At 39.4% G+C, this 20,464-nt stretch overlaps 1 protein-coding gene across 1 annotated transcript; it reads left to right on the plus strand.

Moving 5' to 3' along the window:
- The first annotated feature begins 5,173 nt into the window (after positions 1–5,173).
- osgn1 (oxidative stress induced growth inhibitor 1) lies at positions 5,174–20,268 on the plus strand. Its single transcript, XM_084740320.1, has 8 exons — positions 5,174–5,393; positions 13,580–13,642; positions 15,424–15,560; positions 15,823–16,014; positions 16,846–16,937; positions 18,186–18,385; positions 18,478–18,821; positions 19,495–20,268. The coding sequence occupies exons 1-8, from the start codon at positions 5,285–5,287 to the stop codon at positions 20,098–20,100; spliced, it is 1,743 nt and encodes a 580-aa protein (XP_084596446.1). The 5' UTR covers positions 5,174–5,284; the 3' UTR covers positions 20,101–20,268.
- Positions 20,269–20,464: the final 196 nt, after the last annotated feature.

Raw genomic sequence — 20,464 nt, forward strand, 5'->3', positions numbered from 1 at the left:
CCCTGGCTCTGTAAATGGGATATAAACAAACACTATGCCAGCCAATCAGCTACAAATAATGTTTGTGTTTGTGTTTGTGCATAACAGGGGGAGGAGGAGAGGAGATGATGGAAGTGAGACTAACTGTGCACAGGTTTGCAAGCAAACTTGAAGATAAATCTACTTTTTAATCCCAAAAATCTGGCAGGTGTGCCGGTCCAAGATTTCTTCATGGGTTGCTGCTACAAAGGGGTTGAGAAGCAGGAATGAAAATAAATTCACTTTTTAATCCCAAAAGCTTGAAACATACGCTCTGAGCTCCCCTCAGAAGTCGGCATCGAGGAGATTCTTGTGTTTCTTCCTCCAGAAGCTCCACTCTGACACCGACCCTCTCCTGCAGAGATCCCCAGCTCTGAGCAGCTGTCCGTCAGCTCTGTGTCTCGGCTGTCCCCAGTCCTTTCAGCCCTCGGCAAAAGTCCTTCGATGGACATGAATGAATGCAGCTGAAGGGGAAGTCAAAAGTAACTGATTGAGCTGACAAACTCCTGGGCTGAGCGTGTTGCTCATTGGCAGAGATGGCAAAAGTACTCAGATTCCTTACTTGAGTAGAAGTAAAATACCTATGTAAAAAAACGACTTGAGTAAAAGTAAAAAGTACTGATCCAAATATCTACTCAAGTAAAAGTAAAAAGTACAGGCTCTGAAATGTACTCAAAAGTACTTTTAAAAGTAAAAAGTATTTCTATTGCACGACTCACTGGCTGCAAAGCTATTAAACACAGGATAATTTATATGGAATCTACTTTAGCAATGTTATTGTTTGAACAAACACGACCTGCATAGTATCTTAATGTACTTCACTATATAGTCCTTTAGGCATTTGTATTGTACACTTAAGGTTAACACATCACACTTCTGAACACTGAATTCTGGACCAGGAGTAGCTTCTAAACTATGGTGTCACAAATCATGCTCATAGGCCCAATTTAAAAACAAACAAACAAACAAACAAACAAAAAAAGCTCTTTTAAATAAGGCCATGGGTGCAGCTCGTCGAGGGACTGCTCCTGTGATTGCGTGGGATTCTCACCATTGTCCATTTCGTGCAGCTGCTCTAACGTTAGTGGTGTAACAGGTGTGGGCGGAGTGGCAGACCTGCTCTGACACACACACCACACGCGCACGCTTGCACGCACGCACACACACACACACACACAGACAGCCGTGTCTCCTCCTGCCAAAACCCGAAACAGCGCATTGGTGTCGCAGCGCCAAAAAATAAAAAATATATAGGCTTAGGCTATATATATAAAGTAACGAGCCTTTTTGGGAAATGTAAGGAGTAGAAAGTACCGATATTTATGTTGAAAATGTAACGGAGTAAAAGTAAAAAGTCGTCAGAGAAATAAATACTTCTAAAAGTACAAAGTACCTGAAAAATCTACTTAAGTACAGTAACGGAGTATTTGTACTTCGTTACTTGCCATCTCTGCTTATTGGCTAGACTCACTGAAGGAACGTGCACGTGCAGCTGCACTAGTAGAACAGCCAATAGGAGCCCCTCGTCCGAGATGACCTGTGATTGGTTTAAATCTCTCATCATGAGCCTGATTTCCTAAAACCTGAAAACAGATGCAAAAGTCTAGTTTTCTCTCAAACCATTTGCTTTAAGGTTATTATGGAATTATTGCTCACTGATGCCTACCACAGCTTTAAGTTAAGCAATGCATATCTCAATATGTGGCTTAAAACTTTATAATATAGATAATATTGACTTTTGTTTTAAGAACCTCACCTCCTCCTCATGTAAACTTTCTTGCACTTCATACCACATCACCTGATGCTGATGGGTTCACATTGAAGTTACTTGAAAACCCGGTTTATGGCATGACAAAGCGCCTGTATTTGGTGATCTGGGAATGAGAACGGACTGGTTTATTGAGGCAAATGAAGTGTCACAAAAATTACTGCAGCTGCTTGAAGATCCTATTTCTGTTAGCACTGACTCTCTGTTTGAATCTCTCATATTTCGAATTGTGTGTGTGGACTATCTGTGTTTTTTTTAAGATGGAGGAAGAATATTTTATTTGTTTGTCACTGATCATTTAAATTTATTTTGAACAGTTATGCAAAAGTTTATAAATACCAATGTGATTTTTTTTTGTTTTTTCATTGGTTTGCTGTTGAAATCAAACAGTGTGGTACTTTAATCAGATATGTGGGGGACAGAATAAAGATTTTGAACAATTTAAAGGAAGGCTATTTTATTTAAACTTGGAAAAACAATTAATGGCTTGTGCAAAGTTGCTCTGTGCCGTTTTTGCTGTTTTTTAATGGCAGTTGTTATTATACCTCTTTGTTTTAAATAAAGAACATTTCGGAAAGAAAAAAAAGAACCTGTCTTAACCTTTGCTTCAACCATCATCTGGCAAGGCACTGCACTGGCTGATCAAATTTTATTTTTTGATGGTTGAGACAAAAGAAAAAAATAAGAGCTGCTGTAATAACTTTCCAGTGTCTGTTTGGATTATTATTATTTTCATTATTATTGCCATTATTTTGACATATTTTTTCTTTTTGAGCCATCATCTGGCCAAATTTTTCTATGAATACACAAAAGAAATAGCGAAGAAAATTTTATGCATTTAGTTTTAATAATCAGAGTGATGTCACTTTTACTCTTAAAACTTAACCTCAATATAAATACAAGAAAGTGCCAGTTACCCAATCTGTCAGTTGAATGAGTTAAATTTCTACAAAAAGCCATAAATAGAACACTTTTCCATTGTTGTCTCTGAATCATAGAGCTTTCAAGTAAAATTGCAAAGAAAACGGAACAGAGCCTTACAGTGTGTGTCATCATATTGAGGTTTATTCACATGTTGCACATAATACATAGGCTACATCCCGTGACGTCTTATCTATTCTAATCACTGATTGGCTCCCTGCGTCCAGCTGGGGTGACATCATCCAATGAACAGAATCAGTGACGAGAAATGCAACAGGGCAGTGAGCGGTCAGCCTGTTGCATCATGGTAGAAAGAGCCAGAAACCAGAGCTGCTGAGACAGAGGAGTTCAGACAGGTGGTCAGTGGATGAAGAGCTGCTGTCAGTCAACTGTGGTCTAAATTAATAAACTCAAATATAAAATGAATAAAAAAAGCAAAAAACAAATGTAAAAAACAAAAAACAAAAATAAATACAATTTGTCCGCCTGAAAAATCTTAAGAAGTGCAGCGTGAAACTACACACAGCATTTAGTACACAACAGTTTCAATACAAAATTGCAAAGTGGCTTCAAAAAGACCAATAAAAGCTAATATTTCATGCATGTTAGTGTGCTAATGTTCACTTGGTAATGTTTAACTTTTTCTAGTTAGCACTGAACACAAAGTACAAAGTACTGAGGCTGATGTGGGACTGTAATTAGTTCTGCAAGTATTTGCTCAGAAACCAAAGTTTGGGACAAACTGAAGCATTTTTTGATCCCATGATCAAAAATGAAGCAATAATCAGCATTATATTTGCCAAACCTCCTGATTTTCCTGGGAGACTCCTGTTTTCCATTGTCCTCTCCTGATTTCTCCAGATTTATAACAATTTTTTCCACCGTTTTGTTTTCTTAAGGAAAATGTGAAACGGAAGGGGCACATTTTTTCTCTAAAAGCAGCCTAAATTTCATATATCCTCAGAAAAATATATGTAATATGCTAATTTCTGTGCTAATTAATTAATTGGACTGCTTGGATAAATGCTGTGGTCCCATTGTGTATTCCAACTCATAATTGTCATTTGTAGGTCATCTGCAGGCATTATTATGCTATTTTCATTCTTTAAAAGTCATAGAATAAAGAAAATTGTGAATAAAGGGTATAAAACTTAAATTTTGCTGCATGCCTTAGTTTCAAAAGTGCTCCCTGTATTTGAGGTCTCAAGATTGGCAAGTATGAGCAGAGTTATTAAAATCCATCCTTGAGTGTCTGTACCAAACCCGTGAATCTGCTGGGTACAATTTGGCTGTGTACAAACAATTAAAACTCTTAAATCTGTCAGCTGAAGGTACAGAGAGGTTGTTAGAAATTTGACCGAACTCTTATTCTGCACTTCTCTGCCTTCATGGACGGTCTGACCGTCAGAGAGGGGGAGAAAACAAGAGCTCTCACTCTGTTTACATTCACAGGCACCACTGCCACAAAAAAATGTCTGCGATTTTTTTTTTTTTTTAAATTGACTAGTTTAACAAGTGTTGTCTGAAAAGTTAATATAAAATGGCCTAAACAGCAACGTTCTTTACACATTTCTACTGCTTTCTTTGCTTTATTCTTCAGTCTATAAGGGTAATGTTTCAAAATAGCACCTGATTTCTAATTTGAATCATTATGTCAGTGGCTTTTTCTTTCACAGTAAATATAATTCTTATTATAAAAAATCTAAACTTTTTGTGAAAGAATTTGAACCACTCAACATCATTAAGAAATATTTTATATCTAAATAATTTTATGCATACCCAGGCATTCATAAAATACATAACAGCTTCAGTTATGTTACTGCAAAACACAAGTTTTTCATCCATGTCTTTGAATGCTGAAAGCAGCTGGTTTAATAATAAAATAAAATAAAATAAAATAAAAGAAAAGAAAAGAAAAGAAAAGAAAAGAAAAGAAAAGAAAAGAAAAGAAAAAATAAAATAAATGAAATTAGATTAGATTAAATTAATAATAAATAAAACAAAATAAAATAGTAATTATAGTTATTTATATATATGCGTATAAACTTTTTTTTTTTCCTTTAATGATCTTTATTGGTAATAAATTAACAAATAAACAAGAAAGTGTTTAATTCAAAATAATAATAAGGGGATAAAAGGGTAACTATAAAAGAAATCATTAAAAAAAACTAAAATCAGTGGTTGCTAAGATAATAAAAAGAAACTGATACTGTTTTTATTTTCAGTCATCATAAAAAAACAAACATCTTTTTAAAATTATGAAAATCGTTTGCTCGCTTTGTTACGAAACAGCAGCTCACTGCGTTACGTCACCCCGCGTCCATCTTGCGCTCATAGACGATCTTTGTTCTTTACGACAGCTCGGGTGAGGGAGGGGGGGACGGGAATGTGTAGGGTAATCGGGTGAGGAGGAGGGGGGGTACCGGCGCGAGGTCGCTGCTGATTGGCCGGCGGGCTGGACTGCCTGTAGCGGTATATAATGTGAGTGTGCGGCGCTGAACGGCAGCTGGACGTTCACGCAGCACATGGACGGAAGAAAGAGGATAAAAAGCGCGAAGAAAGCTGCGGAATGACTGAATGAGAGGCAGCGGAGGAACAGAAGACAGAGTAAAAGACAAATTATTCCTCCGAGAGGCGCTGATAGCTGCACGAGGACACCGCGAGCCGCATCACCACCACATTATCTGTGAGTAACCTTCATCTTGAATTCATAAAGCGCTGCGTGAAGCGGAAAGAGTGTGCGGGTCCGAGGGCTACACACGCGTCAGAAGCGCGTTATTAAGCTTCATTTGTACAGTAGATGCGTATGTGTGTGTGTGTTAACGGTGCACAGCGACAGCAGGTCTGTCTGAGCCCTCGGCTCAACACTGACGTGATGTGAGTCATTCAGTTCACCGGCCGGTGGGTGGATGTGTCGGTGGGTGGTGCCGTCCTGCACACACTCACTGTTACATATCCAGTCACACCGTGGGACTCCCACCACCTCAAATATGACTTCACACACACTGGAGGAGGAATTATTCTGATACTTTCATGAGTAAAAGTGACAACATGACAGTATAAAAATACTCTGTTACAGATAAAAGTCCTGCACTTAAAAAAGTGTATAAGTATTAGCATCAAATCAAATCAGTGTTGCAGCAGGGAAAGGTGGACCTTATTTAAATTAGAGCATAAAGCATATAGCCCATAATAAGCAACTTGTTAATCATATTTTGGAGGGATGTTGATGCAATTAAAAATGTATTACTCAAAAGTTAAACGAGGGTCTAGAAACTAGGGCTTTAAAAATATCTAATTGCGTTTATTTTGTCTGATATCAGAAGGAATGCCATTTTTTAAATCATTATTAAAGCACATGATTATGGTGTGATTTTTGCAAGAATCTGCACCAAACCAAAGTTTTGTTAAATCCATGAAATGACGTAGGCCAGGACATTTCAATGGCAAATGTTACTTTGACATTGCATTTAACACATATTGCGCCTCCTGCGATTTGAAAATTGCCATACACCATATTAAGATCTCAATAAAGTTTCAGCCCTACTAGAGATGACAGTAGTTGCCCCTTATTTGAAATAGTTTTGTCTGTCTGAGGCATTTGCTGAAAAAGGAAACTTAAACTTTAAGTGAAAAAAGACAAGAAAAAATAAAAATGAGGAAAAAATTGGGGGGAAAAAAAGCTGTTCCTAAATGCATCAGGACATCAAATACCAATGCTTCAGGTTGGTGAAACGTCCTGCGCAGCAAAACAGTGAGGAGGAGAAAAAAAGGAAGTACTGGTAGAGGACCAGGTCCATAATGTCACAGATTAAAGGAAGATGCACAACATTTGCAACACTAATGTTTTGTATTTGCATATAATTACTAATGCATTAAGTAATGTGTTAGTAGCACTTAAACATTGTGAAGGTGGAGCTAATTTTAATAGCTGTATGCACTACAGCGTTGTTAAATCTACAACCGATGCCTCATATTTTACTAACTCAATATGATTTACATGTTAAAACCTTCATCTGAGAGATAAATAGCAACTATAAGTGCAGATTTTGAATAAATCCAGTGGAGAAAGTAGTACAACATTTCCTTTTTAAATGTGGTGAAGTTCAAGTAGGTCAAACTGTGCTGAATTTAAATTGTTGCTCATTTTCTTTGGGATGCACAGAGTCATCTATCGGGTGCTGGAGACTGATTTACATTCCTTTAGATTTGTAAATGTATGTAGTTTAGCTGCCTCTTCCCTGAAGTGCAACAAGAGAATTAACTTTATTAGTGGTTCCCAATGGTTCTGGTTAAAACTGCCTTATCTGATGGTTCTGTAGAAGTCCCAAAATCCCAAAATAATCAGTTTACAATCATATCAAACAAAGAAAACTGAAAAATCCTCATGTGAGAACCACAAACTAGTGAATGTCTGTCATTTTTTATTTGAATGCAGTAATTTAACACATATGGAAGAGTTTTGTCTTGACTTGGGCTGCGTCCGCAGATTCCAGCAGGCGTTTTGCCGTTCAGTGGTCAGCTCATTAAAATCTCATTAGCCGTCTGGCCGGTGCAGATGGCAGATGGGCCGTCCGGCCTCAGGATGATGTCAGAACGGCGTCGGCGCAGGTGCCATATGGAGCGTCTCTGAAGGGTCTGCCGGTGTCGGAGACAGAGTCAGGGAGGCGTTACGTAGCAAAAACGATATCTTAAATTAAAGAGGTGCCTCTGTATTAAAATAAACGTCAGCAGCTGGATGAGACCACGAGCTTTGCTATATTTGCAGCAGAGGAATATGACTCCTGTGATAGTCACACTGACAACTAAGGCTGGGTCATTTTTTTCCACAAACTGCATTTTTATTAAGAAAAGGGGACAAAAATCTGGTCTAAACTGATTCCTCCAGAGTTCAGTAGGTCTTTAATGAGTCTAAAATCCAATAATCAGGATTTTAGGCCTTAAAAAATCTTAAATAAGGTTTTGACAGGTCTTAAACATTGAATTATTAAGTAGAGATGGGGCTAATTCAATCCAAAATTAATATCGAAGGCTAATATTGATCGAAGGCATGCATCAGGTATCAGACTTGTGACACAGAGCCGCATTTCGATCTAAATTTCTTGTGACGTGTTTCTGTTTGTAACACAACCTAAGCAGTGAAAATTAAGAACTGTATACTGCTCATCATAAGGTAATGTGTACTACGATGAAGCTGGAGTGAATAAAATGCACGAGTCACCTCACTCATGGTGTAACAATGAACCAACACAACAATGAAAAGTACCAACATAAACCACCATGTTCGGAACAAACACATTATAAATAGTAACATTTTGTATGATCAGATAGTAAATATGAACCGCAGCAATGCGCCATGGAAGATTATGCAAATGACGGCCTTTCGCCTGCACATGTAAATGTCACAGTCCAGAATCCTACAGCGCCCCACAATGGTTGAAGGACGCCATCACGCAAGTTACATTACACAAACTACACAAGCTTTCCAAACTGAAAATCAGTTTCAGCCTCATGTAATCTCACTACGACTTCAACTACTACTATCAATACCACTGCTATTAACAATTAAAGCATATTATTATTATTATGTACATATCCGAATTAAGATACTGAAATCGGATCAGAACTGCTTTTAAGTGTGTTTCTGAGACCAACTACAAAAAGAAATCAACACTGAACCAAAAGACACCACTGTAAACTGTGCATGAACTTTGTTTCACCAGTATGGGCTCGAAATGGGCCATAAATTACATTCATAATGGTTTAAAATGTCTTTAAACTTGTTGAAACCAGCAGAAACCTTGTAAATTCTTTATTTAAATTCTTTAAATGCTTCTGAGGTCTTGAAGTGCCGTGTTTTTTTTTTTGTTTTTTTGTTTTTTAACATGCGGGTTGCATCATTATGTAAGTATGAGCAAACCGATTGTGAAACTGATTAAAAACACGGCCTTCATCATCCTCTGCAGAGGAAGTCAACACTTTATGAGTATTTGTGATGGTTTGTGGTGATAGAGGTTTACATAACAAAGCTGATTGGCCTGTGCGCACACACATACTTGTGTGCAGAGGCACTTTGAAGGAAGAAGTGCTGCGTCATGTCTGCTGTCATAGGCATGTTGTTAATAAGTTAGCCATGTGATGCACTTGTTGAGTGATCAACTTTCACCTACAGTAAATGAGACTCATTGTAACCTTTTCTCCTCCTGAACATGTTGTTTCAGCAGCTAAATGAAACTTGCAGTCTCTGGTAGGGAAATCACTTCAGATCTGAGGGGATCATTAACCTGTTTGGCAGCTACATGGTACCTGGATTTGTGTGTAGGAGAAGAAGCCTTTGACAGAAAAAATCTTTGAACATGTCAACCTGAACTCACGCTGATTCGAAAGCAAATATGTTAGATCAGTTTAATCCAACATGTGCAGTGCAGCTGCAAAGATTAATCCATTATTACATTAATTGCATACTATTTTGATGAGTGACTAGTTGGTTTGAGTGTTTTTTTAAGAAACAAAGTCTCTAATTTCAGCTTCTTAAATGTGAAAATTTTTCTTGACTTCTTTATGACAGTCAAGAAGACATTTTGACCGTGAAAAGTTTTGTGGGACGAGAAAGAGAGAAGGATGATAAAAGGATGTTGCTGGCGATTTGAGTGAACTGGTCCTTTAACCAGCATACAGCCGCAGTTATTGATTTCCTGCAGTCTCTTACTGAGGTGGTGCTGTCACTGTACTGGAATTTCTAACTGTAATACAATACCTTATTGATATTTGATACCATTTTTTGGCCACAGAGAAAAACTGACAACATTGAAGGCTGAAAGTTAAAAAAGTTAAAAAGTTAAGTCTAAGAAGCGCATGAGAAACTTTTAGAAACATTTGTTTTTCATCTACTGGAAAAACCTAAGGAAAGAGTGAGCAATAATTGTTAACCTGATTATCATGCAAACAAGCAGGCTTTATTTTTTTTTCCTGCAGCCTGATGACATAACGTTTACAGTAAACTCAGAATGTGTTTCCAGTAACGGTAAATGAGGAGGAAAATAAGATGCAGCACAGTATCAGTACATCAGTGAGAATGTTTGTGCTGCAGTTTTTTTCATCCTGTTATTTAATAAAAAATAAACAGAATTAAAGGACCCTATTTTTAAATCAATAAACAGGGAGAACAATGGCTCCACTGACTCTGATCGCTGCGCTTCTTTACTGTAAATCAGAGGTTAGTCACCTTTTCTTGGCAGAGAAATGAAGGAAAATCTACCAATTATCCTGTCAAGTCAGTGTAACAAGGAAACTGGGCCAGTAGGGCTGCACGTAGTCCTGTATGGTGTGTGTGTGTGTGTGTGTGTGTGTGTGTGTCTGCTCGCCAGTAAACCCCTTAAACACACTCTGGACTGGGCTCAGCGCCAAACTCTGGACTGCCCTTATGTAACCTCTTTATCTCTCCCCCAACTTCTCTTTTTTTCCTCAATCGCTCTGGATCATTCGTTCCTCTTTCTGCTCCTTTTGCTCCTCCTCCTCGTCTCTTTCGGCTCGTCCACTCCTGACTTAATTTTTTACTTCATGTCTGTGTAAGCATGACTCTGCAGATTGTTGCAGTGAAAGCAGCCGCCGCCCGCCGCTACGCACCGCTGCCTTCGCCCCGCCCCCTCCTGCCTCTCTGCAACATGTATATGAGTGAGATCACAGCTGACTGACATCATGATCCATATCATGTTTCACTCCTCTCTGTCCGTCTCACACCTCCCGCCACCACAAACACCTCCCACAGCGTGTTGCATTCAGCTGGGCTTTAGTATGTGGGAGCAGAGACAGAGAGGGGTTGTTTCTGTGCAGAAAAAAGCTTTGGATCAAGTGGAAAACATGAGTGTTCACTTGCACCAGTGTTGCATAAGAACATTTCAAAGCTGCAGATTTCAGCTCTTAGATTCTTGGTGGTCGACTCATCACTGGGGCCGCATGTGGGATACTTCTTCTTCTTGTCTTAATCTAATTTTAGTCATATAGTTCATCACTTTACAGGGTTTCTGCACGTCCCTAAAGCTCTACAAGAAACTTTCATATCTTGTTGATTTTGGAGTCACCTGTGGACAAAAGTGGTTGTTTCCACTATAATAACCAAGTCAAAAATAAAGTAAATAAAAATCTCCTTCTGCTTCATTTTAACTGGCTAACATACTGCAGACAACATAAGAATAATTCTACAATACGGCTGCAACTAATGATTATTTTCATAACCAATTCATCTGGCGATATTTTTTATTTTGGTACATAAAATGTTGATCAGTGTTTCCCAAAGCTTAAGATGACATCCCCAAATGTATTTTGTGTCCACAAACCAAAAATAATCAGTTTACTGTAATAAAGGAGGAAAGAAACCAGAAAATATTGACATTTGGGAGGCTGAATTCTGAGAATCTGGACTTTTTTAAAATTACGAACTTAACTCAAAGCAGTTACTCAGTTATAAGAACAGTTTGACTATTAATTTAAAAGTAGAAAAGAAAAAAGATTCTACATAAGAGGCTCAGATTCAAGCTAATTTCTCTGTTGTTGCAGGAGTCGTGTTTCTCCGTGTCTCTGCTGCAGACACGTGCTGTTTTAATATCTGGACATCTTTTGTAATTAGTTCTGAACAGTTAATCAAAATATTATTAAACCTGCAATGTGATCGACAGTCAAGTACAATATCAAAACTGCAGGAGCTGCAAGAAGGTAAAATGTGTCACAACGTACCATTATGAATGAAAGGATTGTGCTGCATGTTACAGAGACGCTCCTGCATGCAAATCTCATTTTCCAGAGGAAAGAGAACATCTTCATCATCTTTAAAAAATGAAATGCAAAAATTAGCATTCTCATTAAAATCGTGACTCGTGTTGCAGTATGTCAAAATAATCGCAATATGTCTTTTTTTCTTTTTTTTGGCATGTCGTTCAGGCCTAGTTTTTAATTCAGTGGACTTTCCCTTTAGAGAGGAGGTGTGCTTGTTTGTGTACATGCATGCTGTGGTGAAATACGATCTGACTGCTGTCAGTGTGCCTTCAGGCTGTTAGCATCCTGTGATTAGCCGAACAAACGGTGTTGTGTGGCCGACTCTGACTGATGTAAATTATCTGACATATCCCTGAGATGTTATTAGTCATATTTATAATCTGTTGATAGAAGACCTTTTGATTCACACCGACTTATTGTGTAAACTCAGAAAAAAAGTTTCAATGTTTATTATATCTATTTTTTTATTATTATTATTATTAGTAGCAGTAGCAGTAGTAGTAGTAGTAGTAGTAGTAGTATTTAAAACACATTTGTTTTTATTAGTATTCTTAAATCTAAGTTTTTTTTTTTTAATTTTGTTTGTTTTTTATTGTTTTAAAAAAATTAGGCTACAGCTAACAATTATTTTCATTATTGATTAATCTTTATACCGTTATTCAATTAATTGTTTAGTCTATTAAATGTCCAGAAAAAAAAATCCTCAAAATTTTCCAGAGCCCAAAGTGACGTCTTCAGATCTCTTCTTTTGTCCAACCAACAGACCAAAATCCAGACTCTGTATGTGTATATCAATCTATATCATGTATATCATGATATATCAATGTATATCATGTATATCAAAACGGTTGACAAGTAATTTTCCTTCTAATTTTCTTTGAATCGATAAATTGACTTATCGTTGCAGCTCCACTTGTTCATGGTGAAAATATTTTTAGCAGAAACTTCAACTTCCTGATCGTGTGATTTTATGTGTGGAGACAGAAACTAATAAAAACACACAACGGTCAAAATAAATCATGTTTACAGTCAAATATATGAGTCAGTATGTTGCACACACACACACACACACACACACACACACACACACACACACACACACACACACACACACACACACACACACACACACTCACACTGTATGTGGTTTTAAGTGTGTATTGAACTGCTGTGTCTGGGTGTCTTTGTGTACTCGAGGTCATGTTGCTATGTTAAACTGTGAGGTCAGACTGTGTGTGTGTGTGTGTGTGTGTGTGTGTGTCAGATGTCAGTGGAAATGTACTGACTGACCATTGTGGATACTGACTGGACTTAATGATTAACTAAATCACCTTTAGCTCTACTTTCTCTGCTCAGATAACAGTGCTGATAACATTATTATAATAATATTACAGAGATAATGATGAACGAATCGGGACAAAAGCGTATTTTGAGGGTTTTTTGATTTTTACCCTTTAATTATGCTGGAAAATATATTTTAAAAGATCAAACTCTTGGCAATTAAACCTTGTGAAGAGCCAGTCTCCTTTTGATTAGTCATTTTATTTTTTAAAGTTTGTCAGAGTTCTCTTAATTCTAATTAAAATACACATTTTTAAACCATAATTCTTATATAATTTTGATTTAGAAGAGCTACAGGGTCGACATGTTATGGTTGAGACACATCTGATAAAAATATTATTTAGTTATTTTGTCTAAAAATAGAAAGTTTACCAGGCTTGAGCTTTTTTAAACCAGGAAGTGAGACAGGGGTCCTTTAGGTTTTAGCTAACCCTTTTTATGCCGGATTAAATCATCGTTTTGTGAAAATCTGACAGAGAAATCTGGGAAACAACTTTAAAGGGCCAACATTTTCATTAAAAAATGATTTTAAGTTTACATTTTTTTAAAAAAATTCTAAGAACATATCAGAAATGACATATATTTCATATGTATTAATCCTTAAAGAATAGAATTTCACCAAAGATTGGAATGACAGTGTTGGTATTATTAATTTTATTTTGTTTATTTATTTATTTATTGGTAGGACATGATATGGCCCTAACAACAACAACAACAACAATAATAATAACGATGACAATAATGTTTTTCTCTCCTCAGTGAAAATGGATCTTCACGACAAAGAAATTCTCCCTGGAGAGATTTTGCCTGTGGTGATCATTGGTAAGAAACGCGCACACACACACACACACACACACACACACACACACACACACACACACACACACACACACACACACACACACACACAGGCATCATATACATGATTGCATTTAGATGCTGCAGTATGAATCCTCAAAGGAGAAGCAGCAGCAGGTGGTAAACGGCTCACATTATTAGACAGCAGAAGACACTTTGGTATATTTTTTTTTCCTACCTTCTCACAAGCACCTGAACACACCAATAACCAGCGGCTGTCCAGATAGTTCAAACTGTCAGCAGGACAACCAGTAAGGCAGACATGCTGCTGTTTGCTGTGATGGATCAACCAGCTCGGGTGCAACTGGAAGCAAGAAATGACTTCAGAGAACTTTTTTTTTAAATGTTTTTGGTATTTTTCATACCCGTATAGTGTTTTTATTGCAAAAAAGAACAAATTCCACCAAACATTCATGGCGATCTGTCAAACATGATGAAGATGAGGAAGTGGCGCAGTTGTGAGCGAGGTGGGTTTTTGTGTAAGATCATTTTGCACCCCGTCTTCTGGATTACAACAAAGTAAAACACAGAAGAGCACATAAGGAAGTGGTGTGATGCACATTCACTGTGTGATTGTTCGTAGTTGTGCACAGGCTAAGTGGTACGTAGCCTTAGAAAGTGTTGACATTAGCCGCAGCAGGAAGTGGTGGAGGCAGAGTGGCACAAGAGAATGTGGTAGAAAGTGCGATCAACATGTTTGATAGACCTTAAAGAGACAGTTCACCCCAAAATCAAAATATTTTTCCTCTCGCTTGTTTTGAGTAGTTTAATGTTGGAACTGCTTTCTAGAATCAACCGGAACTACTTCATTTTTTACTAAAAAGAAAGAAGTTCCTAAATGAAACTGCTCACAACCGTTTGTGAATTTAAACTTCAGTCAGCGATCAAAAACACACTTTATTTCCTCAGCTATGAACGTGCTCTGCAGACTACAGGTAGTCTATAGGTGATCTAACAGGCTGTTGGTGCCATGTCCTGTTTGTTCTCTGAAGTCTTTTTGTCTCCGCCCCCTGCTGCAGCCGCCTGGTCTCGTCTGCTCTCCAGGCGAGGAGCAGTTCAGTCCTGCGTGTTTTCTTGCTGCTGGACTAGTCGACTAGTCTAGATTAAAATTTGCGTTAAATCGACAGGGAAATTATTCAGCAGGAACATCCGTGTTCACTTACAGCATAATATGTTTTGGTCGGTGAAAGTGAAGTGATTCATTAGGCTGTAAAACTGTCAGCTGGTTTCCAAAGTAGTGGATGTGTGAAATCCATTAGTCATCGTGAGCAGGCGAGTCGGCCTTTTGTGGCTCTGCATTTAGCTTCTGCTTATGAATATTTTTGCTGAGTCACTGGTTTGTTGCACAAGTTAATATAAAGCATTCAAACATGCTGAGTCATGCTGCTGCTGCTGCTGCTGTCCAACTGAGGTTTATATCAGTGATGAAACGGCAATATATTTTATCATCTGTGGCTGTTTGTGTTTTCTACTGTAGCTGTTGCTTAAGACAGTTTGATGGATTTATTTTACGGTTAGATATTAAACATGTTTTCTGTCTGCAAAATTTACCTCAGAATTTTAATCACACACCCACATTACTGCAGGTGTAACCATAGCAACCAGAACATTATGAGGATCGTCAGTGCAAAAGGGAGCCAATCACATGCTTTGCTACAACAAACTGACACTCCCACTGTAATTCACCTCTCTCTCTCTCTCTCTCTGTGCCCCCCCCCCACCCCCTTTTTCTTTCTGTTTCCCAGGTAACGGCCCATCAGGGATCTGCCTGTCATACCTGTTGTCGGGTTACACCCCCTACCTGTCACCTGAGGCATCGCACCCAAACCCCCTGCTGCACAGCAAACTGACAGAGCAGCCTCACCTGTCGCTGCTGGAGCAGGTAACACACACACACACACACACACACACACTCACACACACACACACACACACACACACACACACACACATATTTTGTTGCTGTAACTTAAAAAATAAAATAAAAATAAAAATATAAAAAATAAAAACTGCAGCTGTATCAATCCAATTAAGGATCGTAAAAATTCAGTTCCTCACAGTGTCTCTCTCTCTCTCTCTCTCTCTCTCTCTCTCTCTCTCTCTCTCTCTCTCTCTCTCTCTCCTCCCTCCCTCCCTCTCTCCAGGACCTGGAGTACCTGTGTGAGGGCTTGGAGGGGCGGTCGTCCAACCCCGTGGCCGTGCTCTTTGATTCACTGCTGCTCCCTGACAGTGACTTCGGATTGGACTACATGTCTCCGCTGGAGTGGCGATACGAGCCGGAGCGTGCCGTCCCTCACCTGGTGCTGGGGAAGGGCCCCCCTGGAGGAGCCTGGCATGTATGTCGTTAGAATTATCCTACTGATTATCTATGGATTATTGATTATTTAGATGATTCCAAACTTTTTCTTAGGTTTAAACAGTGAATTTAAAGCAGCAGAGATGAGATGATAGTCGGGTTAAACTTATTTTATTATTTATTTCCTTAATTCTCTGTTTTGAAATTGTTTTATCATTTTATTTGGGCTTGTAGAATCACATTTAAGGATGAATTTTAATAACTAAGTAACCTTTATTTCTTCTTGATGCTAATATTATTGTTGTGTGAAAATATTTGAATAAACAAATGTTTCCAGAGGTGTCCTTGGTGGTACATTCAGGGACTGACATCTCAGAATTTAATTACTTTGTGTCTCGTTACTGATATCTCTGGTTTATTAAAGTTACCCACTTACCCCCACATTACAGCACATAACCTGCTGGGGTTCATAGATTTAGATTATATACCTTTATATAATTGGCAGTAACATAGTAAAATATTACATGTATCCTTCTTAAAATGTTGTGATATGCTAAAGCTCATTACACAACAGGGGTTTTGTTTTTGACCATGAATATGAAGACAGATTTACTTAACAGACACAGTGGTTATATGTGCAAACAAGCTTTGTTTCCAGAGTCAGCTGCTTATTTGCACAATGACAAAGCAATATGCACATGATACAAGGCAAATGTTACTGCACCTCAACAGGAACATAAAAACTTTAAAACTGTCTGAATTCAACAACTGGAACCTCTGAAACGTTTTTCTTTTTTTTAGAATATATTAAAAACAGTAAAACGGATCAGTGCAGCTGAGTGATTCTGATTTATTCGTGTGTTGTTCTCAGGCCATGGAGGGCTCCATGTTAACTCTGAGCCTGGCTAACTGGATGGAGCTTCCTGGACTCAAACTGAAGGACTGGATGAGAGACAAACGCAGGTCTGTCAACAGTAAACAACAGTAAACAACAGTACATGTGACTCACGTAACCACACACACGGAGGACTTCAAGTCATAATACATTTTATTTGTTCACAGTTTTATAACATTAAATCAGAAAGTGTTCTTCAGTTTTATTCCTCTTGCAGTCAGATGTTCCCGTCGTAGAGAAATATGAGAGAATTGCCTCTTAGATAATAATCGCTAGTTGAAGCAGTTTGTTGTTTCTGAACAGCCACATAGTCTGATAATTCAAATGGAGGTTAATGTGACTCACTGAACTGTACAATAAAGACCTGAGTTAACTATTTGAACAAACCTGTCACCTAGTCAACAATCTGAACAAAACATTGCTAGCTAGCTGACAACCTTGATTTGACAGGTGTTAACCTGAATAAAAAGTTGTTAGCTAGCTGACCACGTGAATAAAGGTGTTAGCTAGCTGACCACGTGAATAAAGGTGTTAGCTAGGTGACAACTGCAACAAAAAGTTGTTAGTTAGCTTACAACAATCAGCTGCCACATCTCCTGGGTTTAAAAGTTGTTTACAAGCTGATAACTAGTTAGTTAGCTGACTATATGAACAAAAGTGACAACATGTTGACAACCTGATCAAAAAGCTGTTAGCTAACTGACAACCTGGTCTTTAAAGTTGTTTCCTCACTGGTCACCTGAATAAAAAGCTGTTAGCTAGCTGTAGGTTATTAAGACTTCATAACAACACTGTCAGTGTAATGACAGCAGATGTGAGTGGATTAGCTGACATTATCTAAACTCCAATGATGAAATGACCGCTCTGCTGTCAGTGAAGAGATATGAACTTTCATGTGGCCACCAGAGGGTGAGATACGTCCTCTGAGAGCCGTCAGTATTCAGTCAGTTTCTGCCATTTCACCATCAGGATAATCAGATATTATAGGGAAGTACTACGTAAAGAAATAAGAGCCACATAGTGAAGGATGTTCGTGTGTTTCTCTTTCCATAGTTTGTTTTTCAAATGACTCTGGCTCAGCTGAACCCAACTCAATTTGCATAAAATGATAATTTGTCGTCATAACAACTGATTTGAATTTTATCCTTCCTGTTCAGACTCAGACCCATTGTTTGACTATGAGTAGTTTAACAACCCCTTGTAACTCTTTTATGGATTTGTGGCTTTGTAAAAATGTTCCTGTGTTGTGATGTATTTGAACATATCTGTGTCTTTATTTTGCATTGAAATGTATTTTGATTTTTATTTTATTCCAGAAATGTACGAAATGACCGTGCCACACCAGCAGAGATAGCCTCCTATTATCAACACTACGTTTCCCAGATGTCTCTGGAGCAGAGCTTTGCCTGTGGAACCACCGTCACCTCGGTAACCAGACAGCCTGGCGGCCAGGAGGGATCGGCGCCCTGCTGGAGAGTGACGGGGCTGCAGCGCAGAGAGGGGGAGGAGCTGGGAGGTAAGAAGCACTCCTGATTGGTGTTATAGGACATTGTTTAGAAATAAAGGAAAGCGAAAGATATTAACTTCCTGTTTCCTTCCTCCTGCCAGATGGTTCTTCTGTGTCGGAGGAGGTGCCTTTCTCCCTGTTGGCCCACAACGTGGTGTTGGCGACGGGGACCCACGACATCCCGGCCAGACTCGGCGTGGAGGGCGAGTCGCTGCCCTTCGTCTGCCACTCCTTCTGGGAGCTGGAGGCCGCCATCTCTCGCGGCGAGCTCGACCAGTCGTCGGACCCGGTGCTGGTGGTTGGGGCAGGGCTTACGGCGGCCGACGCGGTACTGGCCGCCCACCATCTCAACACGCCGGTCTACCACGCCTTCAGGCGCTCGGTCACCGACCCGGGCCTCATCTTCAACCAGCTGCCCAAACTGCTCTACCCAGAGTACCACAAGGTGAGCAGAGTTTGATACCTGAACCTGAATGTCAGGATACCAAAAACTCAAGGTATGAAAATACCAAGATAAAAAGCGCACAATACTATATGTTACAGAGAAATATTAGAGGATTGTCAGTTAAATTATAATTTGTAAATGTTTGGAAGCAGAGAGCTACTGTGTCTACAAAATGAAGAAACTCGTCAAGTAGCTCATAACCTTCACTTAAAACTAGTTTTCTAGCTGCCAATCACAATTTTAAAGTTACTAGTTAGCAGACATCCTTAATGTTAAAGTTACTGGCTGGCTGACTAACCTAACATTAAAGCTAAAAGGTGTTTGTTTCTAATCTTAACAAAGTTGTTAGTGAGCTAATACCTGCTGATAGCTGATCGCTTTACAATATTTAATGAAAATGTTAATATTTCCTGACAAAAAATTTACATATCGAGCACGGATGCAAAAATGTCAAAAGCTTGAGGCATGACAATACCTGAATAAAAAGTCCACGATGCGATTTTTATTGCGATATTAAAAACCACAAGAGATTAAGACTAAAAAAAATTAAGCTTTAAGGCAAAATATTAAATAATAAAACGGATGTGTAGAGTATTTAATGTTTATGTTGGGATTTTAAAGGCATCATGGTTCAACCTGAAGTTCTATCTAACCTTCCCTGTCTTTTCTCCAGGTTCACCAGATGATGACTCAGCAGCAGTACCGGCCGACTCCTGATCACGCTCAGGACCTCCACGACTCCTCCAGCCCCTCCTCTCCATCCTCCCTCCCCCTGTCCTCCTCCACCACCTCTTCACCCCCCTCCTCCTACCCGGGTTACCTGAGCTTCCCTCGTCACAGGGTCGTGGCGTTCCGGCCCGACAAGAAGTGCGTTCTGCAGTCTGACTCCGGTCAGCAGACGGTGGTCCAGGTCTCCAAGGCGCTGGTTCTGATCGGCGCCCACCCCAATCTCTCCTTCCTGAAAGACAATGGGCGTCCGCTCGGCATCAACCCCGACGAGTCGATCTCGTGCCGGAGGAACCCGATCGAGGTGGACCCGTTCACGAACAGCGTGGTCACGGCGGACGGGCCGGGCATGTACGCCATGGGACCGTTAGTCGGCGAGAACTTTGTCAGGTTCCTGAAAGGAGGAGCGCTGGCTATCGCTAGCGACCTCGCCAAGAGACAGAGGGAGGGCGAGGGAAGAGATACGACCGTGGACAGATTACTGGACAGATGCGTGGACAGACAGGTCACCACGCAGACGTCACCACCAGAGGTTTGTGTTCTGGATTCGTAGCAGGTTTCCTGAGACCGGAAAGTTGACTGGACTGAAGCAAACCGACTGACTCTGATGCGAGCAAAACAGGAAGTGCTGCAATCAAAAGCCACAGGTCATTATTTAATCACAGAGTAGGGAAATCAGATACGCTGCTAAGATGTTTCAGGGTGTGAAAGAGGCAACAAGTGGACTGGCACTGGTTTGGAGGAGTCTGTTAGCTTATTAGATCTACTGCAGAGCTGGTTTGGATGAAAAAGATGATCCTGAGGGCTAAAAGCAGCCTGAGAAATGCCTCTGACAGCTGTGGTGGTAAAAACCCCCTCAGAAACATACAGGTCAGTCGTGTGTGAGTTGGAGGGAGAAAGAGAAAGAGACGCTGTAG

This window comes from Lutjanus erythropterus, chromosome 2, assembly GCF_056507025.1.
Source record: "Lutjanus erythropterus isolate fLutEry1 chromosome 2, fLutEry1.hap2, whole genome shotgun sequence".
In the NCBI taxonomy this organism is placed as follows: Eukaryota; Metazoa; Chordata; class Actinopteri; order Lutjaniformes; family Lutjanidae; genus Lutjanus; species Lutjanus erythropterus.